The sequence below is a fragment of the Lutjanus erythropterus genome, chromosome 12, assembly GCF_056507025.1.
Source record: "Lutjanus erythropterus isolate fLutEry1 chromosome 12, fLutEry1.hap2, whole genome shotgun sequence".
NCBI lineage: Eukaryota > Metazoa > Chordata > Actinopteri > Lutjaniformes > Lutjanidae > Lutjanus > Lutjanus erythropterus.
In genome coordinates, this window is record NC_139328.1 from 29568752 (window position 1) to 29590887 (window position 22136).

The window sequence follows — 22136 nt, forward strand, 5'->3', positions numbered from 1 at the left end:
AGAATGTATTGTGTGAGTGTACGGAGACAAAATGAGTATGTTACCTAGAGATAACACTGTACCATGGAGGGATAACAGTATCTCATGCATGACCTAATGCAAGAACAATATGTTAATTAATTCAACAACTAAGGTATTTAAATTAACACAATTTCTTGGTTATTAATGACGAAGTCTGCAGTTAAAGGGGTAGTCCAAAAACTGACCAGTCACAGCAGTGCTCATGTATTCTGTTGAATTCCAAGTGATGTAGTCAGTATTGACCTGTCCATCTTTAACACTGATGAATAACATATAGTCAATGGTGAAATAATTGTAAAATCATATCAATTAACCCTTATGCATACATGCATATAGCTTATATATGCATAATTAAAATGGAGTCCAAAATTATGACCTAATTTGCATTTGTACCTGCGATCAGAAACACACTCGCCATCGAGTGATTTAGCATTTACAAGTCATATATCTAATGTTGCAAATCATATGTATGTCTATGAATAAGGCCATATAAGGTTATTGTCACATATTATATTCCTTGTATTTCCTTATTTTAGCTGCTGTGAGAGGGACTGCTATGGAGGTGTTTGGTCTGAGGAGGACCCAGTCCCTGAGGAGCCTCTCTGGGGTCCAGGAGAGGTCATGGGTCGTGCCAACTCCCTACCGCTGGGACAGGAAATCTGTGTCTCAGCTGGTACAACAGTAAGTTCTGTACAATGTACTGTATGTGTATTTTCAACATAAACATATAGCAGTAAATGTTTGGGTTCGGGTTTTTGAAAAGTTTTTTGAAGTGGGGATTAATGAGCTACTTATTGTATTGTATTACCTACAGTAGATGATGGTCAACACACCTCCAGTTTGGTGGAGCAGCAGGAATACATACATACTATAGGAAACTACGTAATGTACTGCTGTGGTCAGCGGATAAATGTATTTCAGCCAATTAAAAAAACACCCAACTGTAAAAACTCAGTATCAGTTTAAGTGTATGCTATATTTAGATATATTTACTTTTCCAATGAGAAACCAAAGTTAAACTGCTCCCTCCCATCAGACTTCTTTGAAAAAAAAACGTTAATTTTACCTCACAGAATATGGACGTTGCTGGTCTACCACCACCTTGGTCGTTTAGTTTGTTTGTGTTATTTTGTGACCTCAGTGAATCAGAACTTACCCTTTATAACTCAGAAGGCACACAATAACATAGACAACCTAATTAATTGAGGCAGCAGTAGGCCAGCAAGGTACGTAAAATTGCTGTTTTTTAGTATTTTAGTGTTTTGCTCAAGGGCACATGGTCATTTTGAATAAATGTGTGAATAAATTTGTTCAAACAGTTACCAAAGTTGTGCTGACCTACGGAGTCTTGAAAAAATGGATCATAAACTGCAGGTAGAACTTCTTTTTCTTTTTTTCTTTTTTTTTATTATCAGAGGTAAACTTGACATCCTTTGAAAGAACACCACCATCCAAAAATACTTGAAAATCAATCTCTGCCTTCAGGTATCAGAAAGCTGTGTGGATGGCCTGTGGAGGAGGCCGGAGAGCAGGGAGAATGTGTCCGGAAGAAGCTCCAATCTGTCCAGGAGTCTCTCCATGGACTTCCTGCCTCAGAGGACGACCACAGGCACCAAAGCTCTGTGTGCTCTGTTTGAGTCCAAGGCCACCCTGCACCCTCGGCTGAACTCAGCAGCTGCTGCTACTGGCGGCAAGAGAGGGAGAGACTGCCCTCTGCAGGACTGGAGAAGTCACAACAGCCCTTTAAGGGATACAACCATTCAGGTGTGAGAGTTTAGTGCTATTGACCTTTTACACAGTAGCTGTTTTGACATGAAGCAGTGAAGTAAACACAGGTGTTGCCAATGATACTATTTAGTGTTATGTTCAGTATTACAGACACGCTCTCACACACTCAGGGTGCTGCTATTGTACATGTTTGCTCACTGGAAAGGCTCTGCTACACTAAATGGAACAGGGCCTTATTTAATACCAATGGCAGCACCTGTGTTTGTCCTACTATTTCAGATCAGTATGGCAGCTGTGCAATAGGTCTATTATTTTATACATGATTCAGCATTATGCACCTACCAGATTTTACCACATTAACTGTGCTCAGTGATGCATTCGTTGATTCTTTATATGACAGAGCCAAAGCCAACCAGGAAGGCAAATCAGTTACACATGATGTTAACATCATTACATAACGTAATGCTCATCCAGGTGCTTCCAAGCATTAAGAGACCAGATGTACAAAGTGTTTACCCAACAGCCCAGGTCCACAACTTCACTTCACCATCAGTGCATGGATGCAGACAGTAAACATAAACAACCAAACATTGAACACCTGAGGCTTCAGAGAGAAACAACAACACCTGCACCTCCTGACAAACACGACCATGTTCTTAAGGAATCTGCAGCTACACATGTTTTTAAAGGAATAGTTCAGCATATTGGTAAATTGACTTGACACAGTGTTGGGAAAGTTACTTTAAAAGCATGTTAGTGATGACTTCTTCATTGGAAAAAGTTGAACAAAGCTATCTTATGGAGAAATCTAGCTTGGTTAACTGAAGCTACTTGAATAAATAAATAAATAAATAAATAAATTAGTTAATTAATTAATTAAAAAAAACACCCCACTAATTAGGGGAAAGTGCAAGTAATGTCAGCTTTGGTTTTGTGTACAGTGTCCATCCAGTCAGAAGAGAAGCAATAGTAAAATAAAACTAAATGAATCATTCCTTTCCTTTTATTGCTCCAAATTGTTTGTAGTTTTAAGTAGTTACCTTGACAAACTAACTACTACTATTACTACTACTACCAGCAAGCTACTGCAAAATGTAGTTAAACTAAAAGTTAATTACATTTAGTTCACTGCTCATTCGCCGTCTTGCTAAGAGTGAGATGTGATGATCAATACCACCCTTATGTCTGCAAACTAAGTATGAAGCTTGAGCCAGCAGGGAGTAAACTTAGCTTAGCTTAGCTTAGTTTAGCTTAGCTTAGCCTAAAGACTGGAGTGAAAAATTGAAATATAACTATTACTGTTTTTTCAGAGAGTTGTTTGCTTTAGTTTTATGGATGCTGGCAGTCAAAATTGTATACTTTGGACGGATCCAGACTAGCTGTTTCCCTCTGTTTTAGTCTTTATGCTATGCTAAGCTAATCAGCTGATAGCTGCAGCTTTGTTTTTACCATACAGATGTAACAGAGGTATCAATTTTCTCATCTAATTCTCTGGACGAAAGCTAATTTTTTTCCCCAAAAAAATGCCCTTTAAGGTCCAATTAGCAGATCACTACTATGACACTAGAAACCCAAAAAATGGCGCGTTTTAACTGTCTTCACAATGCTATATGTTGTTTATCCACAGAAAACCATCCAGGTGGACAGAGGAAAGGCCTTGAATGGACTCCCAGAGTCTTACGACAGAGCTTCCAGATACTCACATGGTGAGCAGTGGTGCTGGATTTCATGTTTATAGTCACTGAGTTCTGACAGAGCAGAGTGGACTGGTGCCAGAGTTCCCTCAAGGGCATGAGATCAGTGTTGTATTTTGGTGCCACAGTTCACAATCAGTTGTCCTGATTTAACAGGAGTAACTTTAAGAAAATTAAGACCATTGTCACTGATCCCTGAGCAAGTAATGTTTGTGTTCCTGTTGGTTCTTTAAAATATATATTTAATCTGAGACATTTATCCATCTGTGTTTGAAAAAAATACTGGAGCATCCCCACATATCCAGTATATCCAATCAATCTAGATCAAGTTACCACAGAGTAAAAATGTCAGGATCACTGTCAGATCGCTGGGATTTAAAGTGTCACTATGACCATCCTGACAGAGCTGGTAAGAGCTAACCTCTGAGTCCTTTGGCCCTGGGAGCTGCAGGGAAACAGCTAAATAAAGACAAGGATGTAGCAGTGTAAATACATAACTATGTGTTTGAAACACATGCTTAAGATAGGAGTAAGGCTGGTGCTGACGGCTCTGACCGTGACGCAGACCTTGGCCTTCTGAGCCATGCCCTTCTGTGTTCTAGTACGAATACTGCTCCGACGTATCGTAGTTGACGCTTTGACCCTGTGATGTGTCTAGAGTGACTAAGACACCGGCAGGAATGCGGGTGAGGATTACCAACAAAATCAGAGTGTACTTTCATACACAGCATTGAAGATATTTTAAAACTTGAGCTATAAATTATATTTCAGCCACTAGAAAGTCAGTGGTGGAAGAAATATGTAGATTCTTTAGCTATAATATGTAACCTTTCCACATTAAAATGTCTAAAAATGCTAGACACTTGTTTTATATTTTGTTGAGTTGTGTATTTACTTAGTACTTACTACATCAATCTCAAACTTTTAAGTTTTGAAATAAACTAAAAAAAAAGTTTTGCCAACCTATAGTCTTTTGTTGAGATAATTTACTTTTCTTCATCTTTAGATAGATCAATATTGTATTTCAACAATTGCTCAGTTGCTGTGAAATTATGAATTTTCTTCAACTTTTTTTTTTCAGTACAGAAATCCCACCCCCACCTTTACCTTAACCTGTTCAGGATGCTTTACCAATCCAGAGTATTTATATCCAGGAAATGAGACTTAACCATCAACTATCTTTCTGCTTTGTATATGAACAGCAACCAACACATCCTACTGATTATACCTTTAAAGTACTAAAAGTCCACATTATGCAGAATTGTAATTTCAGAATCATGCCTATAATTGCTGGATTATTATTATTATCATCATTATTATTATTATTATTATTATTATTATTATTATTATTGATGTGTTAAACACTTTAGGGTGGGACCCATTTTAATTAACTTACTTAATATATTCTGCTGGGTATCTAAATATAACAATATTGTATTATTATTATTTATTTGTTTTATTTATTTGGTGTTGTAGTGTTTTAAAGTACATGTAGTTGAATAGAAAGAACAAAATTTGCCTCTAAAATTGGAGTATAGAAAGTAGGATAACACCTAAATACTAAATACAGTACATCAAAATTTAACTTAAGTACAAAACTTGAGTAAAGGCACTTGGATAAATTCCACCACTGGTTATGACTACCAACGCAATCTACACTGTAAATATAAAAAATAATTTGTCTTAACTTAATAAAGTTAACAAACAAAAAAATCAAGCAACCATAATATATCTCAGAAACTATTAGACACAGCAAATGTTCATCTTATGTTTTCTTCAAACTATAAATAGAAGGGTGACAGGAGAGTTTTAACTCCCACACAGTGCATGCTGGGAAGTCTGCTAATATGCTGAGAATGCTTCTTTAGGAGCTTAGTTTAATGAGTTGATTGAACTCTGTGCAGTACATTCATTTACTCATCATTTCAAGTCAAAAGACTTCAAGTCAGAACAACTCTTGTTTAATAAATAAAATGAGTATATTTAACTTAAATTATTGAGAAAAAATTAGTTGATTCCACTACATTCCTGATTTTTTTTACAGTGTGATAGTACTTAGGCTTATATGAAATAGTCACCTTTGCAGTGTTATAAGTGTACCACTTTACCAAAATAGGACCTTCAGTTGGTGTTTTTTCATTATGTTGCCCATCAAACACCCACTGACAAACATGCTGCAGGTCCCACCCAGTGCCCATTATAGTGGGTGACAATGTGGCTATGGGAATGGGAGGTGGAGGGGTGCCCCAGTCCCTCGGTGACTAACAGAGGTGATTGACTCAGCCGAGCAGCAGCAGCAGCCGCCAGCCCACCCTCCCAAAATAGCCAAAGTCGTCCACTGGGGCAGCGGGCTCTGATAAAAATCAGCTGTCACCGAGGCCACAGGACTAGAAAGAGTTCAGTCACAGAGGAGCAGTGAGAGAGGAGACAGGCTGTATCACACATCACAGGGGCCTTAAGAGTCAGTTATCCCACACAGAGGAGATACACAGGGAAGTGGCAGAGAACATCGCTGGATGAGAATTTAGTGAGTACTATAAGATTATTAAATTATTTAAATGGAGGAAATTGATTCAAATGCTATTTTTTTTTTAAGTACTACTGTTTAATTGACTAAGAAAACTACTAATGTATACATTGCTGTATATTACAGTACTTTATTCTGTCTGATCCGTCAAATATGTAGAACGAACATGAATTGTGTGGATGCTCTTTACTTTACTTAACTTAAAAAAAAAGTTTTATATTGTGCCAGTGTGTCATTGATAATTCACTGAGAAACAAAATACTAATTAAAATTATAAAAGCCTAGAATTAATTATTAAATTAAACTTTTTGACCAAAAAGAAACACTAAAAACAGAAACTACGATGATCTGGAGGCTTTCCATTTTGTTCTTATTTATGCATATTTTTCGTATGTGATGTCAGAGCTAAACAAGGTCACACAGTGTTGTGACTATGCTGCTGGTATCTTCATTAAGTCTTAAGTGGCTCTCAGTTTTCATCCCCTTATCCTCAGAGATGTCTGGAATGGGAGGTCAGACAACAGGAACACTCAGTCATTAACTTTCCTTCTGTCTATCATCACTGTCATAAAGCAACAGCAGCAACTAATGATTATTTTCATTATTGATCAACCTGCCGATTATTGCCATAATTAATTAGTCTGTAAAGTGTTTTAAAAAAATGTGAAAAATGCTCATCATAATTTCCCAGAGGCCAAAGTGATGCCTTCAAATTTACATCATAAATGAGAAAGAAAAAAGGCAAATCCAGCAAATGTTTCACATTGTTGCTTGAAAAATGAATTTATTATCAAAATAGTTGGCAACTAATTTTATTTCACTAAACTAACTGATTAGTCGACTAATTGTTGCAGCTCTACATACATGCAATAAGGAAAATCAGATGTAACTTTTACTGACTGGTGTAACACACAGTGGTGGGATGATGTGCTGTTTGCGGGTCAGAGGCCCACCAGTGCAGAGCAGCCTTTTGGCATGCTGGTTTTCATTACAGTCTGTGAATGTGGCTACAATCGCTACAACAGCTGATGGTGGTGAAGGTGGTGATGGTAGTGAAGAACAAATACCAACTGCATTTCACCACCATTTGTACAGCTGCCAGCGGCCCAAAACTCCCCCACATTGCTGTGCCGCTAATAGCTCCTCTTCATTCCTGGAGATTGAGCCCAGATCAAAGAGATGTCCACGGAAATTGATTTGAATGTGTGGGAATCCCCGAAGAAGGAGGTCAATGTCTCTCAGTCCCCTCTGATTCAACAACTGCATTTTACAAACCAGTGTTTCACCAGCTGTTGATGCCAGTGTGAGTGTGCGGGTGCTGATAAGTGGTGAGGTTGACCCCTCAGTTTAGTGGGTGAGGATTTCAACAGGACACGCATGGCACTCGGTTGCCTCATTCTGTCTGCTCACCCAGCTATGAAAATGCTTTAAGTCCGGGCTCGTGAGAGGCGCCAGCTTGCTGGTCCATCCTTTTGTGTTGCGAGGGCTTAGTGTGTGAAAAGAGGAGGTGTGTTCAAATCTGGCCATTAGTTACAGCTGGATGGCAACACACTGCGCTGTTGACCTCGAACCATATTGTTCACAGTGCTGTTGTTGTTGAAATATTTCCCGGATTTATCACATCTAGTTGATCACATACGGATAACTCAAACTGATCAACTGTTTGGTTGATATTTGTTTTGTTGTAATCAATCAATGAGCTGTATTATTGCAGGACAGAACAGCTGCTTTCAGCTGAAAGATGTGATGGGGAAAAAAATCCTATAAGTCATTAAAATTAGACATTTCATCAAAAATAATGAGTTAGTATCTAAAAATAATGAATTAGTATTTCAAAAATGACTTAGTATCACAAAATACTGCGTTAGTATATGAAAATAATGAAAATCTTTCCAAAATAATCTCAAAATAATGATTTACTGAGTCATTATACTGACTTACTAATAATGATATACTAATTATTTTGAGAATGTTTCTCATGATAATGACTTGCAGGACTTTTCATGACATGGCCATCAGGCCATCAGATCATTTCCATGTTTTTCATGGGGGCAGGCAGTCACATTCCTTTGGTCAGGTGTTGATGGTTTGATGGCAGAGAGCTCACACAAACAATGTGCAAACAATCTGTGTCACTCCAGCTGAGCTAGCAGTTGCTGTTTTTTTTTTTTTTTTTTTTCTTGGACGTCATGGTCAGACCATGGCATGCAGTGGTGAGGGTCCCAGGCACCAGGCAGCCTGTGTGGGCCTGTTTGTTTTGTCAGCCACTGGGATCAAAGCCTCTGTAAACTTGCTACAATGTTTGTCTTCAGCACAATAAATCATGTGGAGTTTTTAAAAAATTAATGAAGTCCCTAAGGATACTCAAAATCCATACTTTGCCATAGGCCTGGTTTCAGATTAAATAGTTTCCACAAGTTAACAGAGAGCCACAACATTGATAACAAAGTTTCCAACATCACTATAAATACACACTATAAATGCAACTATAAATACACGCACACACAGTGTTATCTCTTAACTTGTTGCTGACACTTGGCACACTCTGCTTCACTTATTATGGGATACATCTGAGTCCTACTTTTACAAGTGTGTGTCAACCAGTGATTCCACCTAAATTATATTTATTCTGTCTTTTCTATTTCAGATGACAGATATAGTCCGGCATTGACGAAGGGGGGCACCCCAACAATACAAACCAGAAACAGGATATCTACCTCCTCCTCAGTGAGAGACAGATCAGCTCTCTATCTGTCAAGAGCAGCAGCTATCAGCTCCACAGGAGACTCAACGCAGCCAGTGAGTTCCTGAAATGCCTCTCATTCCTATACACACTGAGGTCAAGGGCGTCAATAGGGAATGACCGCTATGCTCTGTCACAATAAGAGCGACTCAACATTTTACAATAAATCTATTGTATAGTTCAAATGTACAACAGTGTATGCTTTTACAGAAAATAATGCAAATCGTGCATGATCCAAGCTGATCTAAATCACACTGTACTTTTCTGTTGTTCAACAGGAATTCTTTGGTACTTCAGGAACCAGAGCTAAAAACAGTAAGGTACTGTATAGTTCTCTTCTCATTCTTTACTGCAGTGTGTGGGTGCTGTTTGTATGTATGTCCTGTGTAACTCACTCTTTTGCTTCTATGACCAAAGACACAATCAAACTTTGACTTACTACTTAAAGAAGAACACAAGAGTAACATATGACATTTATATTTAGATAAAAGACTTCCAGAGCAATTTAACACCTTGATATACTGTGCCATATTCTTTTCTGATGGCCTTGGCATTACAATCAACAAAATGTTACTACTGATGTATTTCAGGTCAATGTTACATTAATTCTGCATAATCAGTTAACAGAATTCTTTAAATTAATAAGGTACATACAATAAGGTACAATAATGACTATGTGTATGTGAAAGGTGCCACACATTGGTAACTACCACCCAATTATGAAGTTCCCTCAGCTCACTGTCCTGGTTTTAATCCTGCAAATTTACTATTTGGTTCAGTTGCACCGTTTTCAACTGTTTTGTTTACGAGCGCAGGCAGCTGTTTCCAGCAAAACCCACTGTGATCAACATAGCGTAGCATATAACAGCTAAAGAAACAGATATTTCCCGAAGGAGTTGGTGGAGATCAAAAACAGACGTAAAAGTGAAAACTGAACATTTGTCAGGTCACCTCCAAATGAATGATCATGTTGCTCCATTGCCCCAGAATTATAGTAATGCTGGTTTAATGCAGATTCAGATTTCCAGATGTTTCTGTGGAGAAAAAAAGTGGCAGAAATGTAGCCATTAATATAAGTTACTGCACTTACACTATAGACTAGGTGTCTATGTGATGTCTGCTTACTAACAGCTATGAAGTGTTTTGTTAACCGTGGTGTGACAGAGGATGGTTTGCTGTGAAAAACATCATGCAAGCATAGAGAAAGGTAAAGTATGGCTTTACTTGCTCAAATGCATGCCATTCTAATATTTGCACATACCATCACTAATACTGTTTTTGATTACTGAAACCTGACTGACCTGATGTTACTTCCATCTGTCTTTTATTTAAAGATGGCTGAAGCAGCCAGGAAAGTCACAGTTTCACAGTCACCTCATGATGAAGACGACCTGCCTCCCCCTCCACCTCCTCCCGTCCCACCTAGACCCCTTGACTATGAAGGGCCTTCAGAATTAAGTACCCTCCCTATGCCTCCACCCAAAGAAACCTTCTCCACGTTCTACCAGCAGCGGCAGAAGAGTGAGCTGAAGAGGCTCTTTAAACACATTCACCCAGACCTACGGGCAAGCCTTGATGACGCTGTGGATGATGAGATAATGAAGGCAGTGCAATCAGAAAGCACTCAGGCAGCGGATGCAGCTTATCAGGGTGAAGTGCAGTCCATGAGGTGGATCTTTGAGAACTGGAATCTGGATAACATTGGGGATCCTCATGCAACCAAGAAACTGCTGCATGAAGAGGGGTTGACAGGTGGAGATGTCAGAGGCACCTCCTGTATGTTTGAGCACATTAACAGCACCCAACAAATGTCGGCTAGAAGACAGACTTCAGTCAGAGGGGATGTAAGAACATCAATGTGGCTGTTTGAAACTCAGCCCTTAGATTCTCTAAATCAATCAAAAAGGGAGGAAGGTGAGCTGGTCGAAGCAGTGCTGAAAGAACCCATCCAGCCGGGAGATGTGAGGGGCACTCGGATGCTTTTTGAGTCTAAACCACTGAGTGACCTGGGACGCTGCAACTCCATAGAAGACCATAGCTTCCTCAAACTGAAATCTGAGCTTCAGGAGCAGAAAGGAGACATCCAGAAGACTATAAAACTTTTCCAGGCAGATCCCTGCTGTGCCATCAGAGACAACAGTGGCAATATCCATGAGATTAAATCCATCTGCAGGGAGGAGATCAACAGTAGCAACATCAGCACTGCTCGTTGGCTTTTTGAAACCCAGCCACTGGACCTGATTAATAAGGGAACTGAAGGGGTGAAAATAATTCGGGGTATATCTCTGGAAGAGGGGCACAGAGGAGGAGTTGACCAAAAGAGGTGGATGTTTGAAACTCAGTCATTTGACACAATTCAAGAGGTTGTGGGAGCAGACAAGTTTGAAGGAATGGTGGCTGAATGTGCAGGAGAAACTGATGTTGTCAACAAGAGGAAACTCTTTGAGATGCAACCTTTGGCAGCACTAAAAGGAGACTCTGAAGAAAAGTCTTTGGAAAAGGAAGAAATCATTGGAGGAGATGTCAAGACTTCTCTGTGGCTATTTGAAACTCAACCCATGGATACCCTTACTGATAGCTATGAAGTTGGGCATTTGAAGAGAGTAACCCTTTCAGCTGATGAACAGGGAGAAGTAAAAGGCAAAAAACAAATATTTGAGAGCAGCACTACTGAAAAGAACATCTCATTCAAGGAACAAGAGATCGAAAAGGGTGATGTGAAGGGATTCAAACATCTTTTTGAAACAATTCCTTTAAGCAAAATTGCTCATTCTGATGAGGAGATTGTTGAGAGGGAAACGATTACTGCAGCAGGAAATGTAAAAGATAGCAAAGCAATATTTGAGGCAACTCCTTTATATGCAATAAAGGACAGCTCTGGAAACCTCCATAAGGTCACAACAGTCAGCCGCGAAGAATTTATCAAAGGAAAGGTCCAAAACTATAAGTGGATGTTCGAGACCAAGCCTTTAGATGAGCTTGCAGAGGGAAAAGGAAATGTTGAGGTAATCAAAGGCATCACCAGACAGGAGGATGAATCGGGCGATGTCAAGATGGCAAAGTGGCTTTTTGAGACCCAGACAATAGATGGGATCCATTCCAAGTTCAACCAGACAGAGCAGAACGCTTCTGTTGAAGTGGAGTCACATAAAGGTGATGTTAAGACCTGTAAATGGTTATTTGAGACACAGCCAATGGACATTTTGTATGACAAAGTGGAAAAAGTAAATGATAAAGAAGCCATTGACAATACCAATGTCAAGTCCATTACTTGGCTTTTTGAATCACAGCCACTAGACAGCCTCAAAGATGGTGAAGAGTACAATTTGAAACTATGCAGCACCATACAGGATTCTGTCAAATCAGAGGTTGGTGTTCAAACAGTTAAACATCTTTTTGAAACAGAAACCTTGGACAGAATAAGAAAGGATGCAAAGTCTGAACACGATGTGAGATGTGTCAGCCAGGTCAACTTTCAGTCTGGAGATGTCTCACGGGTCAAAGAACTTTTTGAATCCCAGTCTCTTGATGAAATAGGATCAGAAATGATGACAACAACATCTGAGGGACAGAATCAAGATGAGCACATTGAAAAAGGCTCAGTGCATACATTTACTTGGATGTTTGAGAACTGTCCCATGAGCCAGATCAATAAGGACAAAGATGGTGCAACCATTCAGAGAGTCGGTGATGCCGAGAGTGGTGATGTACAGAACAAAAAGTTCATATTTGAAACCTCCTCACTGGACAAAATTCATGACCAACCCCTTGAACAGAAGCCAGACTCTGTGGAAGAGCCTGTGAGCAATGTTGATGTTAAGTCAAGCACCATGATGTTTGAGTCCCTGCCACTATATGCCATCAGAGACAAAGAGGGCCAGTTTCACGAAGTTACAACCGTGAAAAAAGAGGAAGTCATGAGTGGTGATGTAAGAGGAGCAAGGTGGATGTTTGAGACAAAACCCCTCGATGCCATCAAAGCAGAGAATGAAGTGTACGTGATCCGAGCTGTCACCCAAGAGGATGTCAAGAAAGGAGATGTCAAATCGGCCAGGTGGAAGTTTGAGACTCAACCTTTGGACTCCTTTACAAGCCAAGATGAGCCCTCTGTCAGGGTCATTGAAGACCTAGGAAGTAGTAATGTACAGCTAAGTAAACAGATATTTGAATCTGAGCAGTCATCCAGCAAGTTTGTGCGAATGGTTAGTGTCACTGATGTCCAGCATGGTGATGTCAGGACCTCCACCTGGCTCTTTGAGAATCAACCCATTGACAGTCTGAAAGGGGAACCTCAGGAGCAAGGTCCAGTAAAAACAGTCCACAGAGAAGATAGCCAAAAAGGAGATGTCAAACGTTGCACTTGGCTGTTTGAATCACAGCCACTGGACAAAATCAAGGAGTCCGAGGATAAATCAGTGCAAGGTACTGAGGAGGAGATACCAAAAGCTGATGTGAAGTGCACTACCTGGCTCTTTGAGACCACTCCACTGGATAAAATCACTGCCAACAGTGTTGCTGACACACTGTCCTATCTGTATGAAATGTCTTTTATTCACTCAAGTGGTATCATAATAGAAGCAAATGAGAGTAGAAACGTTATCATGGCAAAATATCTACTTGAAAGCAACACAGGTGTGCAAATCCAGAAAGAGGAGGTTGTTGGGGGAAACATCAGGAACATCATGTTACAACTCTTACTCAAACCAACCCTCAAGCCCCAAGTTAGTCTTCTTAGAGAAGTGGAGATGGGTAAAGTGAATACCACAGTAGTAGAACTTCCAGTCTACCAGTCAGCCACAACTATCAATATCGAGAGGGATCAAAGAATACAAAACATTGTCCAGATGATTGATGACTTGCTTGTTCAAGAAAAGAATTTGAAAAAAGGAATAATAATGCAAGAGACTGCAGGGGGACAAGCTGAGATGTTCGTTTATTCACTGATCAGCAATGAGAAAACTGAGAGTCACGTTAGAGAGAAGGGAGATGTAAAGTCTACGATTGGAAACCTGTTAGCTACTGCCAGTAGTCAGAGGACTGCAGTATCGTGTAGAGTGGATGAAACCGAAAAGGGAAATGTGAATTTGTACAAAAGTTGCATTGAGAAAGGAGATCTGCACTATCTGAAAAGTCTTCATACTGAGGCATCAGGAGATGAAGTTGATCACAGCTTTCTAGTTGAGAAGAACATTGATATAGTTCAGGGGGATGTGAAGGAAGCAAAGAGAAGTCTCTGTCAGCAAAAAGAGCAGGTAGAGCGAACCATCTCTGATGTTTTGCCAGGGGATGTAAAGAACACCAAAAAAGTATTTTCGTCTGAGTGCTCTTTCAATGTCGACACCTGTGTTCCAAAGGAAGAAATAATCCCTGGGGATATCGAATCAGCAAAACAACAACTTGCAGTACAGCCACCTATCATGGTAGAGAAAGAGGACATTGTGGCTGGGGACATCAAAGCAACAATGCAGTCATTAGAACGCGCAAAGCAGCAGAGCATGTGTGTGGAGCGGGAGATCATTAAACCTGGAACCATCTATGACATGGAGTTGTCAGCTCAAGCTCCTGAAATAGAAGGAAACCAAACACAAAAGGAGGTCATTATATCCGGAGATGTGAAAGCAGCTAAAAAGTCCCTTGAAATGGCAAAGCAGCAAAGCATGCATGTGGAGCGTGAAGTCATTGTCCCTGGAAAAATATACAACCTGAATGTCCAAACACAAGAGGAAAGCTCCTCAGCAGTGATGCAATCTACATGTTCGTCTTCCTCCAGATGCCAGCAAACCAAGACTTATCCAAAGGTCAGTGGTCCAGAGAAAGATAAGGAAAGCCATGTTTCCTTTGAGGCTTGTCAGCAAAGTGCAGTCATAGTCAGTAATTGTGCACCAGAGTCACTGCCACCTTTTGTAAGTTATGAGTGTAATGGTCAGACAACAGAAGATGAGACAGAACAAGTTATCAGAGGAGATGTGAAGGCAGCTATCAAGTCACTGCAGAGTGCAGCAACAGAGCAGAAGCTCTTAGATAAAGAGGATATTGTAAGAGGTAATGTCCAATTGGCTCTGCAATCTCTTGAGAAGTCTAGTGTAAATGTATCCAAAGGAGACTATACAGCTGCAATGATATACAGAAATTCAGGGAAGACTTGTTCAGGGAGGAGCAAGACTGTGCACAAGCAGTGTGTTGTGGTGTCTATGCCTCCATCTGACACAAAATTGTCTCCTTCAATTTCAGTAACCTGTGAAGGACGACCATCCATTACAACACAGAATCCAACACCCAACCCTGTAGCAAATGGGAACTCTAAATCATCCACCTCTGAGAGTGTGACTCCACCTCCACTCCCTCAAAAGACAAGTGAGAAACTGCAGAAGCCAGCTTTACCGCCAAAGCCACAATGGACAAAATCAGTAGTTGTGGAGGAAGAGAATGTTTCACCAACTCTGGCTCCCGAAGTCACTTGCTCTGTTAAAGGCATAAAAGGTGCAGTGATTCCTTCAAAACAAAGCAAACAGTTTCCTACGCCCTCTACAGATAAACCACAAGAAACCACAACCCATGGCAAAATAAGTAAAGTGACCTTGTATGAAACATATCACCACAACCGTGTTGATGAAGCAGTGCAAGACTCAAATCAAACAGCTGAATGTCTGTCAGTGGCCTTAAAGGCTGAGGAAATTCAGAAGAAAAAGATAGGGAGCAAATCAAACTGCCAAGTAACGATGTCAAACAGCACTGAAGAGGTAATTGAGAAAAATGTAATACAGAAAATCAATGCAGCTGAGGAGATACAAATGTGCATGAAGAATTATGCAGAAGATGGTAAACATGAAATGAACATGAGCTTGCAGGCCGCTCTACAAAACTTCGAAAGAAAGGATAGTGAGACTTGGGACAAAAGAACCCCTTCATTGTCCAAGAAGGTAAAAGTAATAAATGATCATGATAGTGAGCGTAAACACACCAACAAATCCACTGATCAACAACAGAAATCATGCTCCATAAAGCAACACAACACTGATGACACACAGCAAACATCAAAGACCAAAAGTCCGGTTGGTGCAGGCCATATACAGCAAAGTGACCTCAATGAAAAGCATCCCAAACTTGAGGATAAAGTTGTTTTAAGAGAGAAGAAAGTAAAGACAGAGACGGATGATGAAAGACGACAAAGGCTTTCTGTCCACAAGGAGGAGATCATGAAAGGAAACGTGAAAGGGGCCATGGAAATCTTTGAAAATTTGAGGAAACGAGAGGAACTCAAAGGAATCCTGTCTCAAGTGCAAGAGATAGAGGGAGACAACAGCAGTGCAGATGTTAGCTCCTTGAAGACATTATATGACAATGTTCCTGCTTGGATGGGTGCACCAAGTAGAAATGCAAAGCAAAGTAAAACGGAGGAAAAGAAAGTTGAAGTAGAGACAAAGGACGATGATCTAGAAAGCATCTCCTCAGTGGAGATGGCATTTGAAGATCTGGAAAAGGCAAGCAAGGAAATAATGAATCTGAAGGAACAAACGTTAGCAAAACTTCTTGACATTGAAGAGACAATCAAAAAGGCTTTGTACTCAGTCTCCAATCTGAAATCTGAGGCTGATATTGCAGGGTTGTCAGGACTATTTGATGAATCTTTGAAATCTGAGCAAAACCTTCAACCAGCCAACAACATCAGGAAAATAAGTATTGGATCAAGTAAAGCCAAATCAGGTCAACTCAAACAGACATCTGATATTTCAGATTCAAGTCCTTCAAAGCAGGAAGTGTCCAGACAAGGGAACACAAAGCCACTCATCAGACAGTCGTCTTCCCAGTCTTCCCCTTCATTTATCTCCATTCACTCAGCTGCCAGAAGGCCTGCCGAACAACAGAAGTCACCCATGTCAACATTTATACCAAAAACAGAAGGAAATTCTCAAAGTTGCCATGATAGTGATCTGGGACAGGAATCTGCTGCTGCTGAGTCCACAAAAAATTGTCACAGTCCTCCACAACGTGAGGTCAGTGTGCTTGAGGTGAAAACTGTTCCAGAGCAACCTGCAGGAATAATTGGCACAAAGACTGTCAGTGAAACATACGAAGAGACTGACGGCTTTGGCAATATATTTGTTTCTTCTGTGACTTCAACATTTGTCACCAAACAGTCTGACAGTAACTCATCTGCACTGTTTGAAGTAGTTGGGAGTCCAGCCAGATATGAAGTCATGACATCCCCATTAATTCGAAGATCTGGTCGTGCTTTTGAAGATAAAGTGCCGATCAGCGCCAAGGAGGAAGGAAGGGTGTTTGTAACATTTAGCCAACCAAAGGAAAAGCACTAAATGAGACACAAACTGCATTTCCCACTCAACGAATTTGTCTATTTATTACAATATGTTTTCATTAAAAGATTTTGTTAGTCATAAAATTGATCTTATGAAATCATGAAAATGTTGACTTTTAATTGAAAAAGAATTGTCTTATAGATTTTATACTGTAACCAAATGATAAAGCGTTAAGTTCTTTTATTAAAGCAAAGCATATAGTTGATAATGTATGTTCTGTTGTGTAATTTGTCAAATAAATAACAGTTTAAAAGATGTGACTGTATTAACTGCTTTTTATTCTTTGCACTGGTTCATCATTTCATAATTTTTAAAAAACAAAGTGAGTAAATTGAAAATGATCATGGAACAACCATATCAATGTCACCCACTGATGTAACCTATAAGACAAGTTATCTCACAGTCACAGAGTTCATCTCCTTAAAAAATTTTCTACATGATTCTAGCAATAACAGCAAGTAATTTTGTGTAAGGGAATAGTTTTGAGAAATGCATTGCCTCTGGAAAGTTAAATGATATGGCTGTTATGTCTGTTCAATAAATATAAGCATACTTAAGTACAAAGACTGGAAACAAGTGGAAACAGCTAGCTCTCTCTATTAGAAAGAAAGTACTTCTTCTAAATTGTGACGTTCCAGTAGATTCTACTGCAGAAAGAAAGTAGTTCTTACATGAAACTGCTCACAACAAGGTCTGCTGATTACTTTGAGAAACTGGGTCATTTCTGAAAAGAGACATTGCTATTGAGTTTTTTCAAATGTAGGGCCATGTAGTTTCACTATATTGGAGAGAAGGCAAAAATCTCTCCAGCTGTCTCCAAAACTCTGCAACTCACACCAAAACTGTGAAGACGGATAAACAGTACAACAGGCCAGAGGAGAAATATGCATTTTTGATAGCTCACGTTATATCAAAAGTCCTCTCTCTCCACCTCCTACCATTAGTTGATTTGAATGTCCAGACTCAAATGTTTAAGAAAATCCTAGTTGCCTTAAACTGAATTTGTTTTATCATCATAGTTCCAGTCACCTGCCAAGGAAATGTGTTCTGCCTGTTTGACACCTGTGTATCCAATGGAAAAAATGGTGGCCAATAAACTTGTTCTGCACCACAGCTGTTTCTGCTGTAAACACTGTCAGAAGAAGCTCAGGTGAGATATTTTTCTACAGTATGATAAAATGACCCAAATCAACAGTTATGCAGTAAAAAATGTATTGACACGTTTAACCTAATCAGTGCTATAATTGATTATAATGAAAATGTGACTTTTGGCATTACTGACCTAAAACATTCTGATTATTGTAAATCTCCAGTCCATTGAAATCATTCACAGCAGCTGATTTAGCATAGATCATATGACAAATTAAACAATATATTTAATACATACAATATTTGTTTTGTGTTACTTTATTGCAGCATACACAACTATTCATCTCTTTATGGAGAGTTCTACTGCATTAGTCACTACCAACAGCTTTTCAAAAGGAAAGGAAATTATGATGAGGGATTTGGGCACAAACAACATAAAGACCAGTGGCTTCAGAAAAATAAAGGCACAGACGATCCTGATGCTGTGTCCACTCCCAAGATGACCAAAAGCATCTTAAACATGTCTGACAGCTCCAGAGAGTCCTCTGCTGGTGTGTTTGTTACAAAGTCGTGTGCAAGGGAGCTGGGAGATCAGACTGGTGCTGATGTGAAGGGCAAACTAAAGATGAGCTGGCCACCAGAGAAGAAGAATACTGGGGTTAATTCAGTGCAGCGAACATATGTGAAAAAGAAGATAAATGACATTGGAAAAACATCAGCTTTTAGTGCAAATATTGCAAACAACAGCCAATTAAAGATCAACCATGGTGGACAAATGAAAGATAAAGTGACAACAGTATCAAGCACCTTCATTTCAGGGGTGAAGGAACCATCTAAGACAACAGGCTATAACTCAGCTGAGAAGTTGACCTCAAATGAAACAAAACCCAATAGTGATCCAAGCAAAATGGGCCAATTCCAAGACAGCATCACTCCCACGGGGCTCAAATCTTATTCACCCTCTCTGGAAAAGAGTATTTCTGTCACAAACCAGAAAACAGAGCAGAAAAATGTGGCACCCTCCTCAAAAACAAACTACAGTCCCACATCTAACAAGCTGGACGCTCATCCAAACAAAGCAAGGAAGTCTGTACGGTTTGCTCCAGATGTTGATGTTGCCGATGACCTGTCCTCTCACCCGACCACAGAAGCCAAAGCTGAGGAGCATAGTACACAGCTTTCAGACCAAACTGAACAGAGCAAAGTGAATGAATGCAAGGATGTAAAAGATGTCAGTGACAAAGATAACCTTGATCAACTGTCATCTGAGTTAAGCAAAGAACAGAGTGAAATTGAGGTGTACCTTGAAATCCCTGAATATAAATGCCATGGAGAAACAAGCAATATGTCCAACCAAGAGTCTGATGTGAAAGTGGAGAGCAGTCAGGACATCCCACAGACTGATGCAGCAGTTCTGAATGGAGGTGCAGACAAGGTTGAAGAATCGCTTGAGATTCTTGATTCAGCTGAAGAAGTTGCCAAACACCAAGAACCATGTGAGAAATCGCATGTCATTCCAAAAGACTCAGTCAACCTGTGTGAATCAGAAGATCCAAGTATTCAGCACAGTCCTGCAGAACAAATCAGTGGAGAGGAGGCCAGTCTTGAAAAGAATACAAATCAATTAGAAAAGAGTAACTCAGCCAATGACCAAGAAAGCAATGGTAGTCAAAGGAAGCCCGTTGTGAGAACAAATTCTCTGAAGGGTTCTGCAAAACAGGCTGAAAAGTCAAAGGGCAGGCTGGGATCCTGGTCCAAAGGAAAGAGTCCTTTGTCAAAGCTCTTCACATCAGGTGGAAATGACAAAGAAAACAAAACTGACTCAAAAGATGCCAAGAAACCAGATGTCAAACCTGGTGGTGGACTCTTGGGAAGACTGTTCCAGACATCCCCAGAGAAGGCTGAGGACACCACAAAATCGGCTTTGCAAGATGAAAGAAATGACAAAACAAATTCTGATAATAAAAAGTCAGAGGAGGTAAAGGAAGCCATTACAGAAGAGCTGCAAAAGGACGGTGACGTGTCTCAAGTGTCACCTCAGGAGAAAGAGGCTGGGGAGGATACAAAAGAAAAGTCAGATTCTTCTGAGCTCAACACGCTGGATAGTCACATAAGTGAGGCTGTTAGCACATCCACAGAGCCGTCCGACACGCTCAGGACTTCAACAAGTGAAACACAAGATGACCTAACAGCTCTCAAGCAACCTGATGTAAATCCAACTAATGATCAAGAATCAAATTCACAAAGCAGTGAGGCCAGTGGTCTGTCCGTGTCTGATCCTCCCATGATTGTGCAATCAGACAGCCAAGTGTCTGAGGAGACAATCAGTCACCTAATAGCAGAGAAAAATGGTGATGATGTTTTGAGTTCTCCATTTAATGAGGATATTTTTGGGAACAGTGTCAGTTCAGCCCCGGTTGACCCTTTGGCCATTCAGATAAATACTGATCAATCTGCTCAAACGCCAAATGAACTGCTCGCTACACCAGGTGTAGCGGGCGGAGACCCATGGACTGGTGGACTTCTTGAGCTCGCCCATGAACTTCCTCAAGACTCCGCTGATCTTTTTGGTCCGCCTGAATCTCAGGAGAGTGATAAATTATCGTCCTCTTTGAGTGACTCAGTTTTGCCTGAAGCTGCTTCTGCTGATACTTTTAGCCTGTTTGATTCTCAGCCAATACCGACAGAGAATGAAGTGATGTTTAGCATGGCGGATCAGCTTATTGTCCCTGATTCAGCAACCATGAACCAAGATGAAGATCAAACCTCAAGTCCTTTTGGTACAAGCAGCCAGACAAAAGAGCAGGTTACTGAGTTTGACATATTCAGCTCCAATGATCTTCTGTTCACTCAGTCTGCTGTTAATGTCTCTGATCAAGGAGGAGCTGATGCTTCCACAAAACAACCACCTGCCTTCCCTGATGACATCTTTGGAGTCAGCGACATCTCAAGCAGTACAGATGTGTTTGCCGTGCTGCCGTCCACCCCAGCCACTTCTAACTCACTGAATGATCTGTTTGGTTCGTCTTCTACTGCTCCTCCTTCAGCTCAGGCAGATCCTTTTGCTGATGACATCTTTGCATCAGAACCACAGTTGCTGCCAGTGTCTGAGCCGAGTGATGTCAATTTATTTGCGGACAGTCTTTTAGTGTCTGACAACAACAGCAACACGGAGCAAAAACCTGCAAATACTGTCACAAATAGTAGCTGGATGGATGATTTACTTGGGTAATAGCAGGACTATATTTACATGACGATAATATGCAAAGTTGAAATGTACAAAATTAAGACATGTCTTTAAAAGGACACTTAACTTGATATGATAACTATTTCACATATAATTACACTTAACAAAAACACAACTAAGATTCTTTCTATTAACCATTGCATTATATTTTGAAATCTGCATCGAACACAGTCTGTAACATTAATGGAATTTCAAATTTGTGCTATAAACACTGTATTTTTCTATACATTTCAGCTGCAAAATTAGTGTGGCATAATTTTTTTTTAAAGTTAACATGAGGAGAAGCAGAGGATGAAAAATTTGCTGAATAACTTTTTAAGTGACTTTGCTTGAATAAATAGTTAATACGCTAAAAGATTCAAGAGCAAGAATAATAACTAAGTGTAATTTGACTTTGTAATGTCTTATACAGTCTAGACATTAAAAATGTGAATATTCTGATATGAAAATTTTGTTCTGAATGTACTGATTAAAAAGTAATCTTTAATAAAATTAGGTTGTATCCATCTGTCTGTCACTGCCTCTTTGGGAACTATAGTTAGCTAACAGTGGTAAAACATGTTTGCCTCTATCTGATGGTGATATTCAAATGTATCTAGTCATTGAAATTATGCATTTTGGTTTGATGTTTTTCTTTTATTATTATCATGTGAGTTTTCGACAGATGTCGGAAGCAACTCCTAGAGAAAAATATTAGGGAAATATTAGGGAGGAAAACTTGTGCTATGATACAGATACAGTGAATCCCACTGTATCTGAGTGTTAAGAG

The 22136-nt window shown here is 39.8% G+C and overlaps 1 protein-coding gene across 4 annotated transcripts; it reads left to right on the top strand.

The window, feature by feature from the left end:
- Positions 1-557: 557 nt before the first annotated feature.
- xirp1 (xin actin binding repeat containing 1) lies at positions 558-21873 on the top strand. Of its 4 annotated transcripts, none has more exons than XM_084731813.1 (7): positions 558-702; positions 1341-1395; positions 1507-1785; positions 3377-3455; positions 8618-8769; positions 8992-9033; positions 10048-17286. In XM_084731813.1, the coding sequence occupies exons 1-7, from the start codon at positions 578-580 to the stop codon at positions 17026-17028; spliced, it is 7713 nt and encodes a 2570-aa protein (XP_084587939.1). In that variant the 5' UTR covers positions 558-577; the 3' UTR covers positions 17029-17286. The 4 variants fall into 4 exon arrangements, with proteins under 4 accessions (XP_084587939.1, XP_084587937.1, XP_084587938.1 ...); XM_084731811.1 differs by lacking the exon at positions 558-702 and having other exon boundaries at positions 1329-1395; positions 10048-14511; positions 14945-15083; XM_084731812.1 differs by lacking the exons at positions 558-702; positions 10048-17286 and adding exons at positions 18051-18181; positions 18448-21873 and having other exon boundaries at positions 1331-1395.
- Positions 21874-22136: the final 263 nt, after the last annotated feature.

Excerpts from the sequence above, each read along its gene's own strand:
- xirp1 (XM_084731813.1), top strand. The coding sequence starts at position 578 with ATGGAGGTGTTTGGTCTGAGGAGGACCCAGTCCCTGAGGAGCCTCTCT. Across the intron at positions 1,786-3,376 it reads TAAGGGATACAACCATTCAG|AAAACCATCCAGGTGGACAG; the intron begins GTGTGAGAGTTT and ends GTTTATCCACAG. Across the intron at positions 3,456-8,617 it reads AGCTTCCAGATACTCACATG|ATGACAGATATAGTCCGGCA; the intron begins GTGAGCAGTGGT and ends TTTCTATTTCAG.